This window comes from Primulina eburnea, chromosome 4 (assembly GCF_022965805.1).
Source record: "Primulina eburnea isolate SZY01 chromosome 4, ASM2296580v1, whole genome shotgun sequence".
Lineage (NCBI taxonomy): Eukaryota > Viridiplantae > Streptophyta > Magnoliopsida > Lamiales > Gesneriaceae > Primulina > Primulina eburnea.
In genome coordinates this window covers 40,225,051-40,246,686 of record NC_133104.1, presented here as the reverse complement: position 1 = coordinate 40,246,686, position 21,636 = coordinate 40,225,051, and the positions used below count along the sequence as shown (strand labels likewise).

At 36.6% G+C, this 21,636-nt stretch overlaps 1 protein-coding gene across 1 annotated transcript; it reads left to right on the top strand.

The window, feature by feature from the left end:
- The first annotated feature begins 6,466 nt into the window (after positions 1-6,466).
- Positions 6,467-19,751, top strand: LOC140828891 (chaperone protein dnaJ 13). The gene is made up of 13 exons (XM_073191759.1): positions 6,467-6,709; positions 7,684-7,970; positions 8,467-8,664; positions 8,758-8,872; positions 9,598-9,684; positions 9,952-10,040; positions 16,696-16,780; positions 17,011-17,064; positions 17,487-17,567; positions 18,090-18,167; positions 18,559-18,798; positions 19,186-19,293; positions 19,370-19,751. Exons 1-13 carry the CDS (start codon positions 6,566-6,568, stop codon positions 19,424-19,426), a joined length of 1,623 nt encoding a protein of 540 aa, XP_073047860.1. The 5' UTR covers positions 6,467-6,565; the 3' UTR covers positions 19,427-19,751.
- Positions 19,752-21,636: the final 1,885 nt, after the last annotated feature.

Sequence of the window (21,636 nt, the reverse complement as noted above, 5' to 3'; positions counted from 1 at the left end):
TTAATGGCCGATTTATGTTCGTGTCTTGGGTGAGTTAAATCTCTTGTTTCTTTAATCCAGTTTGATCGTAATTCTTGATGGATTCACAACATATATTCTGTATTGCATTGCGGATCTTGGATGTGTTTAATCGATTTCTTGAAATTGATTCTGAGAAAACAACACAAACAGATGATATTGTCTAATTCTATACGTGATTTAGCACATAAATTCAGAGTTTGAATCTCCACATGTATCATAAGAGTTTTTGTGTAATTTTTATAATAAACTCAATTTGTGTATCTTATCAATGCGATTATACAACATGAATGAAATTTTACCCAAAATATTATCAGATCTGCTCATACCAATAAAGATCTTCAAAAAGGTTCATGAAATAATGGAGTTGCTATCCTCTGATATATATAGCTCCTTCCAAAAAGCCACAAAAAAAAAAAAAAAAAAGGAAAGAAAAACATCCTCCCATACATACGGATAAAAATTAAGACACATAACTAAATATATCGAGAATTATCCTTAAAATCAAAGATCAGTGAGCCATATATCAAAGTGAAATCATCGATATATCATAGAAACGTTCCCCTACGGCGGCCGTGAATTCTGCATCCCTAGCATGGCTCAGCCTCTCGTGCACCAACCGCACGGCCCTCTGCCACCGGTTGCCGCCACTGTTGAGATCTTCACTATGTGTTATCTGATCCATTTGAAAGAAGAATAATCTAATGCCATAGAGCGTGTTCATGAAAGCTTCACGCACTTGCCGAAAGCCGAAGGCGAGTTTGAGGACCGAAGGCAATATCAATGCTGCCATCGCCGGTGTCAGGCCCCGGGGCGTGGCGCCGCCGAGCTTTGCTAGCACCACCACTACAGTGAAAGGCATGTTGTTGGGTTACGTTCCAAGGTTACAATGATAAGAGAGGGACATGGTGTGCATATATTGTCCCTAATATGCAAATAGTTGGGAAATTGAAAAGTTTGAATACAACGTTTTATAATTTTTCATATTTAAATTTAATCTATAAAACTTCTAATTTGAGCTACGTAAAGCCACCTATCGATTTGGTTTATAATTTTCCAAATTAAGTCAAAGTTATTTTATTAGAGGAGTAGATCTTTTATGAGACGGTCTTACGGATCTTTATCTGTGAGACTGGTCAATCCTACCGATATTCACAATAAAAATACTCTTAGCATAAAAAGTAATATTTTTTCATGAATGACCCAAATAAGATATTCGTCTCACAAAATACGACCCGTAAGATCGTCTCACACAAATTTTTGTCTTATTACAATGCTTGCCAATTTATGGATATGGTCTTCTTTCCTTTACGTTAATTGGCCAAAGATGAGCATGTGGAGCCTCCAAATAACATTTTTAAAGCAGTAAGATTCCCTCATTTTTAGCCTTTTTTTATAATGTACCATGTGTGTATATATGTCAATATAATATAAACAAACGAGCATATGATCAAATGTTAATCCTGAGATCATGCACGTATATGTTAATTTCTATAAAAATATGAGATAGTAACATGATCTGATGATATTAGAATATGGAGTGAAACACTCATTGTGTAGTATAGACAAACCAAACCATGACCAAGTAACTTACTTTTTAATTAAATAAAGATATTTGCTCGTCTGAAAACATCAATATAAAATAAAATTTTTTTGAGGGGCAATATAAAATAAAATTTAAACTTACAACTTTGGGGTGTATGTATTAGTTGATTAGGTAAGCATTTCGCTAGTGGTCAAGAGTTCGATTACCTCTACCAACATCTTCTCGGACAAGCTTATCACACATGATTTATTCTGTATGATTTACCTAATCAACTCAGTTTAATTTGCAGGTTTTTACAAATTTCTACATCATAAAAAAAATTGAAATCTACACATTTCCCTTTAACATACATACAAATACACAGACAAATGCGCATTGGTTTCTTGACTCATCCGTTGCACTGATTGAATACATTTGCCACCTTAGATGAATCATTACTCGACAAGACAAATGCCGTGGCCCTAAAAGTTGTTGTCACACGAAGTTTCCTAGCAATTTCATTAAATTGGATCTTTGTCCCGTAATTTCGGATATTATAATTTAAAATTTAAAACCAGAAGTACTTTTTTTTGTCTCGATGTGTCTCTAATTTCGCATACAATTATTTGTTTTGTGATGATTGATATATGTGCATTCAATATCAAGTGGAAGTGGAACAAATGTTGCTCGTTACATTTGCTGGTGTAGAAACATGAAAATATAATATGGATAATGTGAGGTTTTACTTAGGTTATTTTTTAGCATGAATTGATATTTATAATTTGGCTTGAAATACATGTTTTAGGTTTTTTTAATGTAAAATAGATCTGCAGTTTTGGATGGTTGCGATCGGTTTTCAAACGGTTATGTGGTTTTTTCAATAAAGAAAATGACGTACAAGGAAAAAAATATTAGTAATACAAAATATCCAAATGATTTCATAATGGTGCGATATGTTAATAACAATTCATGCGGTTTCCCGTAAAGGAACCAGTAGGTTCTTAGAATTGTTGCTCATTTAATTATATATATATATATATATATATATATAACGTGCTATTATATATATATATATATATATATATATATATATATATATATATAATTGTTGCTCATTTAATTAGATTATATATATTAACAAATTAAAATAACAATGAACCCAAATAGATCGAGTTTCTAAATAAAATATAATCTTTTTATATTAACTTTTCAATAAAAATAAATAATTTTTAAATAATTTTTTTTTCAATAATTCGGTTAATTTGGATACTAACATGCAAAATATTTTAGTTAAGTTCATTTGGTTTTCTGATAAAAATTTGGCAGGTTTAATTTTTTAAATAAATCCGAATTATTTTATATATATTTATATATATATATATTATAATTTTTTAAAAAAAGTCTAATAAAAATTTGAATATAAAAACATTATATTTTATTTAGGAACACGATTATTCAATTTAACTAAAATTTCATAAAAATAACCGAAATAAATCGAATAGATCGATTTAAATCAATTATGTAGGTTATTTTGGTTTAATCGAAACTTTGTTCTCTTTTATTTTTGTAATTTCGTTATGTTTTATTACTAGTGATATCTTGGATAGTTTTCGAGTCCCACTAGGACCTATGAGTTCCTTGAACTAGCTAAGAAGTGACCGGGGTTGGGGTAATCATCATCCAAGGAAGGTAAGTGGGAGAGATGGACCCGAGAGCGCGCAACGCCTGAATTCAAGTAATTAGTAATTTCGAGCCGAGAGGTTACCTACTAAAATAGTGCGAGATAGGCTTATAGGCACGAAGCCTGAGTTTCAAGGATCGATAAACACAAGCATGAGCTAAGATGTTGGGTGTTCTTGAGGATGCTAGCTAGTATATACTTCAAAAGAGGGAATTAGATTCAAATTTGGGTTTTTGTAATTGTATCGAGAATAAGGGTTTTATTCGAATGATGAGAGAATGATTGGCTGACGTCGTATGGGTCGACCTAATTTGCAATCACGAGCTTACCAGGTGGTGCAGTATTGGGCTCAAGACTTGAGTTGTAGTGACGAAGCTAGTAATGGGTTCGTTCGATCTTATCTATGGGGACAGTGCTCTCATAGGATTTAGATGGTTCAGATTTAGCCACATTTGTGATTTTTAAAAAAAATAGTGGACCCCGCGTACTTGTGGCTAAATTTGGACCCTTAATCTACATATGGGGCACTGCCCCCACATGTAGGGTGAAATATTCCCTTGTAATGGGATAAGGCTCTTAGACTGTAATACAAAATATAGTTTTTAATACATTAGTTAATGAAATGTTTAATGGTTATTTAAGGAAGCATTTGATGGAAGCATGATTGTATGTCGGATCGTTATTTTTCTCTTATAAATACTCAGTTTTATGTATTTATTTATTAATTTAGTTATTATCGCATTTTGTGTGCACTTGCATTGTGAGTTTTTTTAGCTATATTTTGACTTGAGCGTCAGAGCGGTCAAATCAGAAAACTCTTCCACCTACCATTCACGAAGTTGTTGTTTAAGTGTGCAGTGTTGGGATCGAAAATATGCTTAGAGGGATGAATAAACACTTTTAAAATATTTTATGATTAAAGGAACTACAATAGTTCGTTCTTGAAATTTTAAAAAATGAACCGTTCTTAAAATTTTTCAGGCTGTTGAAAAATATTATTGAACGGTTAGACATGCTGGACCACAAAAAGTGTAAGTGCGGAAATGATCTGGCTAGATAAAGGATATAATATATTTAACAATTTAATAATAAAGAGCTTAAAATGAGATTTGCAGGAATGTAAGTGCGTAATTTAACACAATTATTTTTATAGATGTTCGAAGATAAAACTCATTTATTGTCCCTTCTTTCATTTATGAATGTTTCTACTAAAAGATTTTGGTTTTGCAACGTCTTTTACCAACTTATTTCAGTTGGTTTATCACTACGTAACTGAAATTCTTAGTTATCACTTTATACTTCTAGAATCTAGATACTTAAGAACCATCGGTTCACTAGACAACAAACACAAAATCTAATGGCCAGACTTGACGACTTGAGTTGTTGGTGATGCACAAGATGATAATTGATGATTTGATATGATTCTGATAAGCGTGTGATATGTTGAGCAAACTTGAAAAATATTTCTTGTAGGAATACTCAGAAATCTTGATAATGTAGATGAAAGGATGCGCGAGAGTTGTATATCTCGTGCTTCTTGAAGCTAAATCTGAATCTATAAATAATTGGAAGCTTCCAATAGTCGGATAATGCTTTTCAACGATCACTTGTACTAGTTCTCAACAGAATTGACTTATCTCTTTCGGGCGAAGTATATATCATTAAATGAATATTTAATGTTTATTTACTTTTGCAACTTATAGTTTCTAGCTTCTGAAAAATTACTTTAACTTTTGACATTTTAAAGAAAATTTCTGCTATATCGACATTTGTCTGAGACACTGTTTCATATGCTACAACTGACAGTTTCAGAATAGCTGGAAGTAAAGTATCCACTTTGTTTTGCAAATATTCTGACTAACAGTTGGATAATAACGGTTTTTATTTAATGCGAGTCAGTCAGAAAATGAAAGATATGTCGTTGGTGAAGAATGAAGCAATGGAGCAACTAGACTTGAATATGTCAATTGAACGATGGAATATTATATCAGCGATCGCAAATTTGAAAAAAAAAATAACACAAAAACATGTTTCTTGTAACAACTTAATGTTGTTATTTTGTCAATCACTAAAATTTAGGGTAACAAAAATATTCTTTAATGTGTAGGAATCCAAATTTCAGATGTCGGCTTAGGGCTCAGTTCGCATAACTCCTCAGTCATTTTTCAGTGTTCTAAAGGCGTTGTCTAGGATCATCTTCTAGACGCTGGGAAATCATCCACCGTCCCAATTTTTAAATCATGTAGGGCAGTTGCCTACATGTATTTATATAATTTTTTTTTAAAAAAAAATAGTTGTTCAGGCGTAATTAAGAGAATTTTGTTTGGGATAACGTGGATGATACGCCATTGATTTTTAGTGTAAATCCAATATAATGAAATATTGGCAACATATAGAGACGAATAAATAAAAAGAAAAAAAGATGAGCATACTCCTTACTGAGATGGATGGTCACGTTTTTAAAAGCAAAAATGTGTGAGACGTTCACGCCTGAACGGATCTGATGGATAATCCATGAAAAGTATTACCTATCTAGATAACTTTTATGGAAGATGGTATGGTGACCCGTCTCACAGATTTTGATCCGTGAGACGGTCTCACATGAGACCTACTCTTTTTAAAAACACTGACCGTTTAATCTCGAGCAACGTCCGCAAAGAGACGAAGGCTCCCAGCTTTGTAATTGAACACTAACTCTACCGATTTTTCTCGAGTATTATCAATCACTATCGTTAGTTTTATTTGAAACAATTTGGCTAATTTGTTTATTCACAAAAACAATTGATTTAAAATGGGTATAGTTTTTGGGTTTCTGATGAAAAATTTAGCAATTGTAGTTTAGTGAAAACCATTCCATTAAAAATAATATATATTTTTTAATTTTTATTTAAAAACTCTAACACAAAATATTCAACTGTATTTAGAGGTTTATTCGGTTCAATCGATAATTTACTAAATTAACTAAAATCAAAATGAATAAATTATTTTCTTAAAAATGTGAATTTCCGTATCAATCAAACCATTTTCGAATTAAATTTTGTTCATCCAGATTTTTGATAATAATTTATAATTTTTAACATAAATATGATTATTTTTAATTTATTTCATATAAAAATATCATTAGGTTTTTAATTTTAATAATAAAATAATAGAATATTAATTTTACAATAAAGAAGGGGCCGGGCCGGGCTCAAAAACCCTGATCCTTCAAAATTAAATCGCATGAGCCGCGATACTGAGTCGAGTGAGTGGCGCCAGTAACTATTTTATTTGGGGAAATTAACATAACATCTTCCAGCTAAAACCCTAAACCCCTCACCGATTCACAGTTAATTGAAGAGATGAAGGAGCGAAATGAGGAACCCAACAACAGGGAACTGTATGCGTTGCTTCACATTTCACCTGAAGCATCTGACGAAGAAATCAGAAGGGCTTATCGTCAATGGGCTCAAGTTTATCATCCTGATAAATACCAAGATTCCCAAGTACAGAACGGCTAACTTTTTTTTATTTGCAAATATCGATTGTTTCCTCATATTTCTTGTGATATTTAGTCAGATTGTATCATTGATTTTGTGAGACGAACTCGATTATTTGTTTTAACGGATGACAATGTATTATGTTAGTGTTAGAATGTTATAACAGTTATATTTTCGTCAAGTTTGGGAAAAGTTGTTACTTACGCTTCAGAATTGGTTATCGGAAGGTAATTTTATTAAAGATAGGAATGATGTTAAACACTTGTTGCCTAGAACTATATTTGAGCTTCTGATGAAATTACCTTGATTCTTAGTTTGAATTTTTGAGGTGGCAAATTATGTACAGTTCAAGTTCGAGAATAAGAATTTCTTAGCAATTGATTTGTGTTAAGAGGGTGTAAACTTATACGCGGTGCAAATATGAATTTTTTTCACTGGGAATCAAATGCTTTGGTGCATCAAGGCACTCTGGCTTTTTATCAATGAAGTGGAAGGATCTAATAACCTAGGTATGCTCCTAATCTAACTAATTCTTGAAATGCGATTAAGACAGTGAATTGGATCACTTGGCTGGGTTTTTCCTTAATACCTACAATCTTTGACTTTAGCCATAAAAAAACTCGTGGATGTACAGGAGACAATGGTAGAAACATATAGTCATTAGATGAACCAGGATTTTCACATCAATAAAGCAATTTTCACTACCTATAAAACAAGAATTTTGATAAGATGATTTAAAAGGAAAAAAATGGCATGCCGTTACCGGAAAACACCAAGATGTCATCTCCTAGGCGCGTACCTTTTGCGTGCTTGACAGCTATTTCCTGAACCAACAAAATTCCTTGAAACTCATGATCAGTAACATTAGATTCTTTTCACTGAATAATGTGCCAGATATGTAACATTATTTATTGTTTAACCTGATTAAGCTTTTTGTTTTTGCTGTGCATCAAGATATACTCTGCTTAATTGTTTTTCAGATGAAGGAAATTGCTACGGAGAACTTTCAACGAATATGTGAAGCTTATGAGATTTTAACTGATGAAAATAAAAGGTTGGTATACGATATATATGGAATGGAGGGATTGACGTCTGGCCTTGAGCTTGGCCCTAGACTTAACAAAGTCGAGGAGATCAAGGAAGAGCTTGAGAGGCTGAAGCGTCAGAGAGATCACGAAAAGGTCTCTGCACATGTACGAACATCTGGCTCCATTCTGGCTAATTTGTCATTGCCTGAATTTTTAGATGGTGATGGCATTATGAAAGGGTACAACCTTTATTCTCTAAATCCTCCTTGGCTTTCAATTTAAATGTTATGATGTTTTGTTTTGGCTAGCTTGTTTTCGGGAAACTTTTGCCTTGCATGAACTATTATGCATAGTATGGCATGCAGCCTATAATAAAATATTCTCACTTTGGTGCTGTTCTTCCTTTCTTCATAAATGGCCAAGCTGTTCTAGAAATTGGGCATTTGCATGACCGATGATTTTCTCTCCTTAAGCATGTGCCTATGTGGTCTCTCAAATTCAGATGTTCTGTCATCTAACTGTTCTTTTGATCGTTTGGCTTAAAAACCCTAAGATTCAATAGCTTAACTTTCTCTGCTAGTTTCTACTGCATAAAAAAATTGCTTAAAAAAATTAAACATGGAAACAGCCTTTTGTTTATATCCAGTCTTAGTTGCATTCTCAGCTGGAGATGCACATTCCTTTCATTATCTTTTTTTTTTCTTACCCTCTGTTAATGTTCATGTTGAATGTCAGGATGGCTATGGCTAGTGAAGTTCAATCTCAAATATCCAAATCTAATTCTATTGCTATCGGTGGAAATTTGGCGGTTAAAGGATATTCTGGGGGTGGTGGTGCCACAGCTGTCTTTAGGCATCAATTATCTCCTGTTTCTTCTGTAGAACTAATGGGATCCTTAGGTTTGCAATCACTATTAGGAATTCAAACTACACGGTGGGGTTAAGTCTTTGCCCAATAGGTATATTGTATCTTCTTAGGTGAAAGTATTTTCACTCACTAACCTGTACTTTATTTGTTTTTTTGCAGCCAGTTGTCTATTCACTCTACAGCAACAGCGGGTGTTACCATGTCTCTGAAAGATGGCTCATTGAATCTATCTAACACCTGGACCCGTCAACTGTCAGAGACAACAAATGGAAATGTTAGAATTTTATATATTACTTTGTTATTCCTGCAATGCAGTGATAAATATGCATTAGTGCTTGTGGTCTTTCAGTAACTTGTGATAATTCTTGGGATGGAAAGATTTTTAGTTGATTATATTAGTTTTATTGTGAATAAATATTCTAATACATTGTAATTGTGGTTACATTTATAAATACGTGTACTGCTATAATTTTTAATCTGAATGAAAAATGAGAATTTTCTCTTATTATCCAATTCTCTTATCATTGGGTCACATTACCTGATTGTTGGCCTTTCAAAGGCTCCTGCTGTGTCGGCTTTCATCTTCTTCTTATTAACAACTAATAATCTATAATGTGAACATGGGTCACATTATCGATATTGACCTGATTGTTGGCCTTTCTAAGGCTTCTGCTTCTGGTGTGTCGATTTTCAACAAAAGAATTAATGTTAGGTCCATAAGTTCAAGAGGGGCACTCAAACCTAAAAGATTAGTCCATTAGTTGGGAGATCCACTGCACAATTTCTTATGGAGTCGATATAGAAACAACACAACTTGTTCATTCATGCAATGCGTGCATGGGAATTGGGAACGGAGCTTTATGTTTGTATTACCTTTGTCATATTTTGTTTGCTTGATTCCAATGAACTTTTCAAACTATACCAGCTATTTTTAACCTTAAAATTTATTTCTCTCCCACTTTACAAGTAACTCCTTTCTGTCCGTTTTTTGTCTCACAGATTCAACTTGCTTTAGGTTCTGAGTCTTCCATAGGTGTTGGATGGCGAAAGAAGGCGGAAAAAATGTCTGCTTCCGGAGAGCTTAAGGTAGCATTGCTTTAAAATTTCAATTGTTTGTGTTTGTTTTCAATTTGTATATTTCTAAGTAGGTGATACATAATTCTTAATCAATTAAAAGTCAGTACTGAATTATTTGCATCCAGTTTTTCCTTATTGATATAGAAGAGGAAATTTCATGATCCCTTCATTTTTATGTGATTTCATCGTATGCTCTACCAACATTACTACCGATTACAATAAACGAGCGATGTTTCATTCTTATTATAGCACTTATCTCATTATCCGATCCTGTAGCTTGGCGCAAGCTCATTTGGTGCAACTGCTCAATACACTCACCGCTTTTCCTCAAAGTCACATGGACGCATTGCAGGCACAGTGGGAAGGTGGCTTTTACTTTTGTCTGTTTGAACTCTCGAATGTTTGATGCTATTTCATGGTTATTTCACTCTCTCCATTTCAATTGCTAAACTGCCAATGTTCATGTGCATTTGACTACGGCGGTTCGTGAAACATTTGAGCTTTTTTCTTACTTTTGGATAAATATCTAGTCAAGCAATTAAAATCTTCACTTTGGATTTTGGAATCAAAATAGATGGTCAGGATCCGCTTTCCTTTAGTTAATGCAATCAATAAGCTATCTTAGAAGAATTCAAAAGAAGATCAACTTGTTGTTATGAATTTCTCCGCTAATCTTAACGCTTTGTCAGATAAATAGCCATTTTAAAAAGAAGTAACCAGGAGAAATTACAATTAACTTAGGGAAAATGTACGTCAACATTCTTTTTGCTACTTGAAGCACATATGTGTTTATAGATCCTTATAATGGAAAACAACATAAGTTAACTTTGTATATCAAATTATCACGAACAAAAGAGTGTATGGACTCGTCAAGAATTGAAAGCATCATTAAATTTTCTTGGAAAAATACTTTATAGAAGTATTCATAAAAAAATAAATGATAATGTATTACCGATTGATTGTGATCCCCAAGAATACTTATCTAAATGAGGCCCAATAACTTGATTGGGTCTTTGTTGCCTACTCATCCAATATTTTACATTATTAAAAGCTATAGATAATTTTAACCATGTATCCCGATTTTTAAAATTCTATAACGGTTGAAGTGCTACATTTCAATAGCTATGCCAACAGGGGTTGATTACTGTTTCCATTGTTCTCTCTCTCAATAAGTGCACAAACTTGCAATTCTTGATGGTCGAAGACTTTGGCACTTATACCAGTTGTAGTATCGAGTCTTCGATGTTTTACCATGTGTTATATCTGGTAGTAATGTTGTAACTCAATTGTTTTTAAACAATACAATGTCTCAAACGTCATCTTCCGGTCGTTACCTATAAGGGCAATTATTACTCCCAACAATAATAAATAAATATGGTTGCTTCGTTCTTAACCACATTGCAGATACACAATTAATAGATCGTCATATTGTTATGAGCCCAGATTCAAGCGTTAAAGACTTAGGGCCATCAAGCCCAGAAACGTCCAAAGGCCCAATTCAAATAGCCTTTGTAAAGCCCAAGATAGTTAACACGTATGCTAGGAGGAACAAGGGAAAGAAACACGTGAATGGGGGGGGGGATAAAAGTCAGTTAGAGGGAGGGGAGAGATTCATTCAGTTATAGTTTTGTTGAGTGACACTAGCACTGCTAGGGAAAGTTATTTTGTACAGAGCACACAAACTCTGGGATCTTCTTTTCTTCATTGAATATATTATATCGTTCCTCTTATTGTGAAATTTACTTACAATTGTTTGTGTGAGAATTCCGGTGCATAACATTGGTCCGACCTGCCGGATACGAGGAGCGTACGAAGAAGATGGCCAGCACACGTAATGATGCAAAATTTGAAACAATGGAACGATCGGTGAATGGATTGCAGGAGAGTATGATGCAGGTACAAGGGAGGCTGGATAAACTCGATCAAACACTCGGCAGCTTCCAAGAGCTGAGGGGACTGATGGAGCAGCTGGTTAAATCACAGGGAGGAAAAAAGAATCATGATCCTTATGACGAGGCGCTAGAAGGAGGGCGAGGGGAGAGTGCAGAAACCACCCACGGTGGGGGTCAAGAAATCGTTACAGAAGAAATGAGGTTGGCATTGAAAAGGATCGAATTACCGGTGTTCGAAGGAGAGGACCCGATGGGTTGGCTGGGGAAGGTGGAGCAATATTTCGAGGTTCATGACACTCCTACCGGATGTAGGCTCAAACTGGCTTACATCTGTATGCAAGGAACCACCATCCACTGGTTTCGTTGGATGAAGACAAGGGTCCCTAACATGAACTGGGATCGATTCGCAGAGGAGTTGATCAAGAGGTATGGAGGGTATGAGGCTAATCCATTTGAACTCATAGCCTCGCTAAAGCAGGGACAACAACCGATTGACACCTACATCGAGCACTTTGAGGTGTTGGTTGCCCAGATTGGTGACGTACAAGAAGACCAATGTTTGGGCTATTTTATGAGCGGGTTGCGGGAAGAGATTCGTCGGCGAATGATCGTGCATAATCCAAGGACAGTAGATCGCGCAATGCTGTTAGCGAAGGGGTTGGAAGTGGAATTGTTCGGGAAGGTGATGGATCGTGGGAGAAATAGAGCTGGGCTGGGTCAGGGTCTTGAACAGAGAGGGCCCATGAATATGAATTGGGTTAATCAGGCCCATTCCCCTGATAAGGATCGGCCCTCTAGCAATCCACCATCTCGCATCCATGCACAAACGTTGAGCCCAGGAGAAGAGTACCAGCACAGGCCGCACGCCCCGAAGACTTACGGAGGGGGGTCGCGATCTTATCCTGGTGGGAGCAGTGGTGGAACAACGAGAGTTCAGGCGCCTAAGAATCGTGATGGGCGAATTGTATCACACCAAGAGTATTTGCACCGAAGGGAGAAGAGGCTGTGTTTCAAATGTGGGGAGCCTTACCACCCTTTACATCGATGTGTGAATAAAAGCTTAAGGGTGACGATTCTGGCGGAAGAGGATGTGGAAGAAGTTGAGGAGGGACAGGGGGCATCGGAGGAGGAAAGTAACCAACAGCAGGGGGAGGCAGAAGCATGGTTGGGAGCCCCCATCACTGAATACAATACGCTGGAACTACCAATGTACTCCGTCAGCGGAATTAATCAACCGCAGACGTTAAAAATGAAGGCGAAGATAGCAGGGAGGGAGGTGATAGCGATGGTTGACAGTGGTGCAAGCCACAACTTCATCTCGAGAAAATTGATTACTGATTTGGGGATCAAGGTGGATGATAGGGTGCAATTTAGCGTGTGTTTGGGGGATGGATGCCGAGTGGCATGTCAAGGATTGTGCAAAGGGGTGGAGATTGATTTGGGTCTCTGCCAGATACAAATCGAGGGATATTTATTTGAATTGGGTGAGCTTGATCTTATTTTGGGCGTAGACTGGCTCCGAACCTTGGGCGACGTCTTGCTGAATTGGGCCAATATGGAAATGAGATTTACATGGCAAGGGCAGGCTGTGGTTCTACGAGGAGACCCAACACTTAGCAGGTCTGTGATATCGCTTAAATCATTAGCCAAGGTGATCGAGGTGGACTACTGTGGGGCAATTCTGGTCAAGTGGAATGAAAGGGGGCTGAGTAAACTGGCAGTAGAACAAGAAGGTGCAAATGGGGCAATTGACACTCTTCTCTCTCAGTATGGAGAAGTGTTTCAAGAGCCTACAGGATTACCCCCTCGACGATTACAAGATCATGTCATCAACATCAAAGAGGGGTGTGGGCCGGTGTCGGTACGGCCATATCGCTATGCTCATCACCAAAAGGATGAGATAGAACGCATGGTACGAGATATGCTCAAATCGGGTATCATACAACCAAGTGGCAGCCCATATTCCAGCCCCGTCATTTTAGTGAAGAAGAAAGACGGCAGTTGGCGATTTTGTATTGATTACAGGGCCCTAAATGAGATCACCATATCTGACAAATATCCTATTCCAGTAGTTGAGGAACTCTTCGATGAATTACATGGTGCGAAGTATTTCACAAAGCTGGATCTCAGGTCGGGGTATCACCAAATTCGTGTGCAACCCGAGGATATTCCAAAAACAGCGTTTCGTACGCATGATGGGCACTACGAATTTGTAGTAATGCCCTTCGGCTTAAAAAACGCCCCGGCAACGTTCCAAGCCACAATGAACGAGGTATTCCGTTTATATTTGAGGAAATTTGTTCTTGTGTTTTTTGATGATATACTAATATACAGTGAGAGTTGGGAAGAACATTTGTTGCATGTTAAGATGGTGCTCGATGTGCTGCTGCGTAATAGCTTGGTTTTGAATAAAAAAAAATGCCATTTTGGGCTGAGCCAAGTGGGCTACTTGGGGCACATTATCACTGGCCAAGGAGTGATGGTGGACCCCGACAAAATAGCAAGTGTTCAGCAGTGGCCGAGACCAGGGAACACCAAGGGCTTGAGGGGATTTCTTGGGCTGACGGGGTACTACCGAAAATTCATTAGAGATTATGGGAAGATTGCAAAACCCTTAACAGACCAGCTGAAGAAAAATAATTTCTCCTGGAATAACATGGCAGGTGAGGCATTTGTCAAGCTCAAAGAAGCTCTTAGCACAGCCCCCGTCCTTAAAATGCCCAACTTCAGTAAAGAATTTGTGGTGGAGTGTGACGCATCAGGGATGGGGCTCGGAGCAGTGTTGGTTCAAGAGGGCAGGCCTGTCGCCTATTACAGTAAGGCATTGGCAGATAGGGCTTCAGCAAAGTCAACATATGAGCGAGAATTAATGGCATTGGTATCAGCAGTCCAACATTGGCGCCACTATCTTTTGGGGCGGAAATTCACGTTGCTAACAGATCATAAACCCCTCCGAAGCCTTTTACAGCAACGCATTACAACTCCTGACCAACAATATTGGTTGGCCAAGCTGCTCGGTTATGAGTTCGAAATCAAGCACAAGAAAGGGCTGGAAAATGGGGCAGCTGATGCGTTGTCACGAAGAGAAGACAAGGGAGATTTGATGGTAGTGACAAAGGCAGAATGGGTTGAGATCAACGAACTTAAAAAAGCAGTTTGGGAGGATCAAGAGCTGAGAAAAATTATTGAAAGACTTCAAGGGGAGGACAAGGCCAATACCCATTATAGGGTAGTTAACGGCTGCTTGTTGCACAAAGGCAGATTGGTAGTTCCAAAATCATCACCATGGGGCACCAAGCTGTTAAAAGAATTTCATGATACACCAGTTGGGGGTCACGCAGGGGCATTGCGAACTTATAAAAGGATAGCAAGTAATTTCTTTTGGAAGGGGATGAAGGAGGATGTCAGAAAATTCGTGGCACAGTGCACAATTTGTCAACAACAGAAGTATGAGGCCACCAAGCCCGCGGGGCTGCTCCAGCCGTTAGCACTGCCAGAAGTGATTTGGGAGGATTTGGCCATGGACTTTATTACAGGACTCCCAAAATCAAAAGGGTATGATGTTATATTAGTGGTAATAGACAGATTATCCAAATATGCACATTTTTTGCTGTTGAAACACCCTTACAAGGCCAGTGCAGTAGCTGAACTTTTTGTCAAAAATGTGGTGAAATTACATGGGGTTCCAAAGACGATTGTGAGCGATAGGGATGCAGTGTTTTTGAGCCTGTTTTGGTCTGAAATTTTCAGGCTCCAAGGCACCCAACTAAAGATGAGTACAGCGTATCACCCGGAAACCGACGGGCAGAGTGAAGCATTGAACAAATGCGTTGAGACTTATCTTCGTTGCTTCTGTTCTGAACAGCCTAAAAGTTGGGCTCAATGGCTACATTGGGCCGAATATTGGTACAATACTTCTTATCAAACATCAGCGGGGATGAGCCCATTCGAAGTGGTTTATGGACGCAAGCCTCCTCGCATGACTCAATTCATTCCGGGAGAGACACAAGTAGCGGCAGTATCACAGGCATTGGGGGACAGAGATGAGCTCTTACGGCAACTCAAGTATAACCTTGAAAGAGCTCAGCAGTACATGACAAAACATGCTAACAAAAAACGAAGAGAGGTACAATTTCAGGAAGGAGACATGGTTTACTTGAAGTTGAGACCACATAGGCAAAATTCAGTTTGTTCAAGAATTGCTCAGAAACTATCTAACAGATTCTATGGTCCTTTCAAAATTGAGAAGAAGGTAGGGACAGTCGCCTATAAATTACAGTTACCCGAGGGTTCGAAAGTGCATCCAGTTTTTCATGTTTCATGCTTGAAAGGAGCAGTGGGACACTCCGAGATTGAGATCAAACTCCCTAAAGAACTCGACAAAGATTTACTCACGACCTTCGAACCTGATATAGTTTTAGCAGAAAGAACTAAGCATATGATGGGGCAGCCTTGTCAACAGATTCTAGTGCGATGGAAGGACCGAACTGAAGAGGAAGCTACGTGGGAAAGCTTAGAAGATTTTCAAGACCAGTTTCCAGATTTTCGCCTTGAGGACAAGGCGCATTTTGAGGAAGCCGGTAATGTTATGAGCCCAGATTCAAGCGTTAAAGACTTAGGGCCATCAAGCCCAGAAACGTCCAAAGGCCCAATTCAAATAGCCTTTGTAAAGCCCAAGATAGTTAACACGTATGCTAGGAGGAACAAGGGAAAGAAACACGTGAATGGGGGGGGGGGATAAAAGTCAGTTAGAGGGAGGGGAGAGATTCATTCAGTTATAGTTTTGTTGAGTGACACTAGCACTGCTAGGGAAAGTTATTTTGTACAGAGCACACAAACTCTGGGATCTTCTTTTCTTCATTGAATATATTATATCGTTCCTCTTATTGTGAAATTTACTTACAATTGTTTGTGTGAGAATTCCGGTGCATAACACATATGTCCAGCAAGTGCTACAATTTATGTAATGATATTTCCCATAAATAAATGTCAACGCCTCTTCGAGCTAGAAACTATGTTAAGTTCACAATGAATTTATTTATTTTTAATTAGTATTTAGGCATTCAGAATAAATCTTGTCACGGTTTTTTGGAATTTAAAACTTTTGTCATCCTCTATATGTTTGCAGTGGTGCACTTGCATTTGAAATTGGAGGTGGAAGAAAGATATCTAAGTTCAGTACCATTCGAATGTTGTATTCTATTGGAATTCAGGTATCCATATGACTAGCATACATTTCAGTTAAACTTTGTTGTTTTAAGGTGTAGCCAACCTTTTTTTAGCATTAAAGATGTCAGAAATTTGCATGGGACTGTTATTAAAGTTGACTGGCGGCATACATTTCAGTTTTGTTTGCACTTTTTTTGAATATTTTTCTAGCTTACGTAACTACTTCGAGCAAAATTTTCCCACCATCACTTATTCTTCGTTTTTACATCCATAGGGAATTCTTTGGAAATTTGAATTGCATCGTGGAGGACAAAAGCTGATTGTTCCTGTAAGTGCTTTCTCAAACAGTGTATTGATCTATAGATGACTCAATTTTTAATTATTGTTGTTTACCTAATTTCTGGTCTCTTTAACTGCTAAAGTGATTAGATAGCCAACCTCATGCGGTGTTCGTGGTTTAGATTCTAATTCTTTTGGTTTCTACATAAGCTCGTGCACTTTCTAGAAAAAATAGAGATTTACTGTGACTCTTGTGGAACGTAAACATGAAAGAGAAATAGGGATGCCATTTTATTTGGCCCAGTGTGTCATTTTTTAGTTCTTTCTCAGATCAAATGACTCCGAGACATGCTAACTTGATTATCTAAAAGAGCAATCGAAACTTTTTAATCATCTGAGTGACCTCTATTATTTGTTGGTATCATCCACAAACTTGTCTCATTAAATTTAATTATGTACCATTGTGTGCAGATATTGCTGTCCGATGATTTGAATCTGCTCTTTGCTGCTGGAGCATTCGTATTTCCAGTTTCGTTGTATTTTACACTGAAGGTTAGCTTAGCCTGTGGATTGATGTGAAAATAGCCAATTATGTCTGAGCATTGTTAGCTGAGATTTTCTGTCAACTCTTCTAGCTGTCCTCTCAACTTATTAGGCTACTTATCAATAGCTAGTTTAAATTATATCTTTGTTGAGAAGTGAATCTCAGCATCCATGGTTGGTTTGATTTTTTTCTTGGAATTTGTGGTTGCAATATGCTAACATATGTAATTGACCTCTGCATGGTAAAGACACTTCTATCTTTTGTGAGAAGACAATTGCATGTCTTTAAACATGTTTACTTACTACTAAGGTCATGTTGTGTGCTATCGTTATCATGCTTTCATGCCTGCAAGCATATTGTGGATGTGATGACCAGTTTTAACATATATTTTTGGTCATGTTTATTGTCCTTTGGTTTGTTGATTTAAATTTTACGTGAACTTCTTGATCATGTTTCCTCTATGGATGTTTAGTTGTTTACTTGTCTAGTTGGATTATATAAATGCTTGTTGATAATGTCCGTTTTTTCAGAACTTTGTTCTCAAACCTTATTATCTTAGAAGGGAAAAGGAGAAGGCTTTGGAGAATGTTGAGAAGACTCGAAGCCAGGTACATTATTGTTGTGTTTTTGTTGGTAAATGCGTATTAAGTTATCTCTATTTACAATTTAAAAATCATGTATCCTTGCAAGTCAAGAGCCATTGAGAGACCGAAGTTTGTGTTGCACACTCTAGCGAGGTCTTGTGGTGGCTAGGGTAAGGGAACAGTTAGTTCTCAGTATGGTATCTCTTTTGGTGGCACAAACAAATTGGTTTAGTTGTATGATTCTTTGATCAATTCAGGTGGAATTGGTGGAGTCGTATAACTTATAGCTTGTTTTGTTTTAACTGAGCACTGATTTTTCTTTGCGGGAGCTTTTAGCCTTCTCCCTCCATATCTTATTTCAAATCGCAGCTATGTTGTCTGACATTTGTTTTCTATTCTGGTTTTCTCGGCGCAGGTTCAAGAGGCAAGAGCTGCAGCTCAGAAAGCTCAACAGCTGTTACAAAATGTGGCTGATAGGAAAAGAAACAAGCAGTTAGAAAGGGACGGATTGGTTGTTAGAAAGGCATTTTATGGAAATCGTAAAGCCATGTTTGATAGGCATAAATTGGAAGAAACAGAAGATGAAATGGCTTCACAAATCATAAACGTCACAGTACCTCTAAATTTTCTTGTTAATGATTCTGGGCAACTCAAGGTTGGTCATATGTGCGCGCGCCCCTCCCTCTCTATATATATTTATGTTACATGTGATATTGACCAGTGATTAAATATGATATATATTCTATACAGTCTTGTTTTATTCAAAAGATTCGAAGTTTCAATTTACCTCATCGGTACAAGTATGGACAGTACCTTAGCATATTTCGTCATGTAAAAGAAACTTTGAACACAGAAAATATATTACCTGCCAAACAAATGGAGTGGCATCTTATGTTGCAATATATTTCAGTTAGTTTGCTCTGAATCCTCGTGGTCTCTGATTCCTTATCTGTTGTTATAATATTAATTTCTTTTAACTAGGAGTAGTGGTTAAAATTGTGGACGTTGAGTGTGTTTTTTGGTCTTGGTACTGTTTGTGCAGCTTCACGAAGGTGTGAAAAAATCGGGAATAATGGGCTTCTGTGATCCCTGTCCGGGAGAACCTAAGCTGTTGTATGTGGAGTATACATATGGTGTCAGCAGATACGAGGTAGCTGTCTCAACTTATCAATTATACCTAATATCTGGGGTATTTGATACTTAAATTTTGCATCTGATTCCAACAGGTCGTTGTAGATGATTATGAGGAGTTACTAATACCCCAGGAAAGTCACAAAGTTTAAACGTCTACACACATTCTGAACAGATCTTTTGAGTTCTTTTCTTTTGTAATTTTTTTGTGGGTAGGGGATAAATCTATTTTGAATGTGAAAGTAAGAAGGTTTACAGGAAATTAACTGACCCCTACGTCAAATCACAAGACGTTCTGGATTTGAATCATACAACTATTCTTTTTCCTACATGATGATACGTACCGGTGGCATCTTTGTAACCATGAAACACATTTTGAAGTTTATTAGTCATCTTTGAAGCTTTACCTTGTAAAACGAATTGTGCTGCGAACTTGAACTTTATTTTTAGTGTATTTGTATGGATCAGAGGCCTCAACACTGGCTCAAAACGTAGATTCATCGTTCTTTCATCTGACATGGATACCAATTTTTTATGTTGACCACAGCAATTATCAATTTTTAACTTGTGCTATAATATTGGGATCCAATACGGTGTATTGTCCCTGATAGGGTGATCTTATTGCGATCATCTCCATGTTACCAAATCACTGATTCACTACATTTTCACTAGCCCTCGATCCAAAAAGAAAACATCACGTGTGAGGCTGGCAAAATTAGTTCCAAAATCTGGTTTCATCACAAAACGAGTACCTCCCAGTGACACAAATGGAGCTCTATATCAAGAAATCGACTCTCTATTGTCCCTAAAACATGAGATTTAGAAGAGTAAATGATTCTACAAGGTTAGTTTCTTGGAAAAAGCATATACAAGAAGCCCGAGTTATTCACGAGAAAATATTTTTTTTTACTTGAGAGTACGAAAAGAAACCACACAGAGCTCATACTCGGGAAATTATATGACCACTGGGTGTGCCGCCCTTCATCGGGTTGGGGTTCCAACCATCCAAAGAGTATCAATAAATCGTCAGCACATGAATAATATCCCAATCCATTCAGTACATTCATGTATCCAATTTATAATTTATTTGTGTAACTTTGTTTTCCCTTTTTATCTTTTATAATCCTTTCAACCATGATTAATTAATTCAGAAAACAACAACCCACATCTTTGATTTTTCTCCTTAATTTTCTCCCCTCCACACCCTTCCCATCACCTCGCCGCTAGCTCTCACCGCCACCGTCGTCGATTTAGTGCATGTTCCAGCGACAGGAGGTGCTTCACTGACAATATTTTACCATCTCTAGTTAAACTGTAGTTTGAAATATCCTTGTTAAATTTTTAGATCTAAAACCACTCACTCCATTTCACCATTGCATTTCTATTGTACCAATCCTCTCCGGTCATTGTTGACGGCATCGTGATTGACACCTGTGCTTTATTTTATCATTAACTGTTAAAACGTAGCTAGTAAAATTACCATTTTATTTTATGAAAAACTAAGTAATAATTTATTGTTTAATTAATATTTCATTTTGTCAATATATTAAAAGATTATTTCTTAATCATATGCAAAGTGCCATTTTTATATAAGAAATATTAAAAAAATAAGAGGAAGAATATGATGTGTTACTTGGACAATATAAGAGGAAGCATATTAAAGTTTCCCATGTTTTAATTTTTTTTTAAAAAACACACACGGTGAAGCACTTCCGGCAGCGTGACGGTACTACCGGTAGTGAGTGGTGAGATGTAGAGTTAAAAACAAAGAGGTAAGTTTCTCTATTTAAACTAAATTATGGTACAAGGATGATAAAAAAAAAACAAAAAGGAAACAAAATGACACAAATATATTATAAATTGGACAGATTGTCCTAATTTGAATGACTTCGCCATAAAACCAACATAATTTCACCCCGTGTGCAAGGCCGTATCTCTTATGAGACGAGAGAGACCATCGTCACAGGGCCTGGTCCTCTCATAGGGGCCAAAAAAAAAATCATAAGTTTCATGTTGTTGAGGACTGTATTTAAATAGTATGTGCAATGAACATTTTAAAAAAATTGAACATTGATCCATTGAAAATATGATTAAATATGATGATTGTATTCATTGTGTAAATATATATGTATTTATTTGTTGAGCAAAGGGTAATATTGCACAAGCTCAAAATCGATAATAAAAAAAAAAACAATCTCTAACTGAAGAAGATTTTTACAACAAAAATCTTGAAAGTATATGGATATTTTCATTTAGATTATTAAGTGTATTTTTTAATTAATCTGTAGTTGATTATTATTTATTTAATTCGTTTAGACAACATTCATAAAAAAATTAACTAAGATAGTAAATATATTTTAAT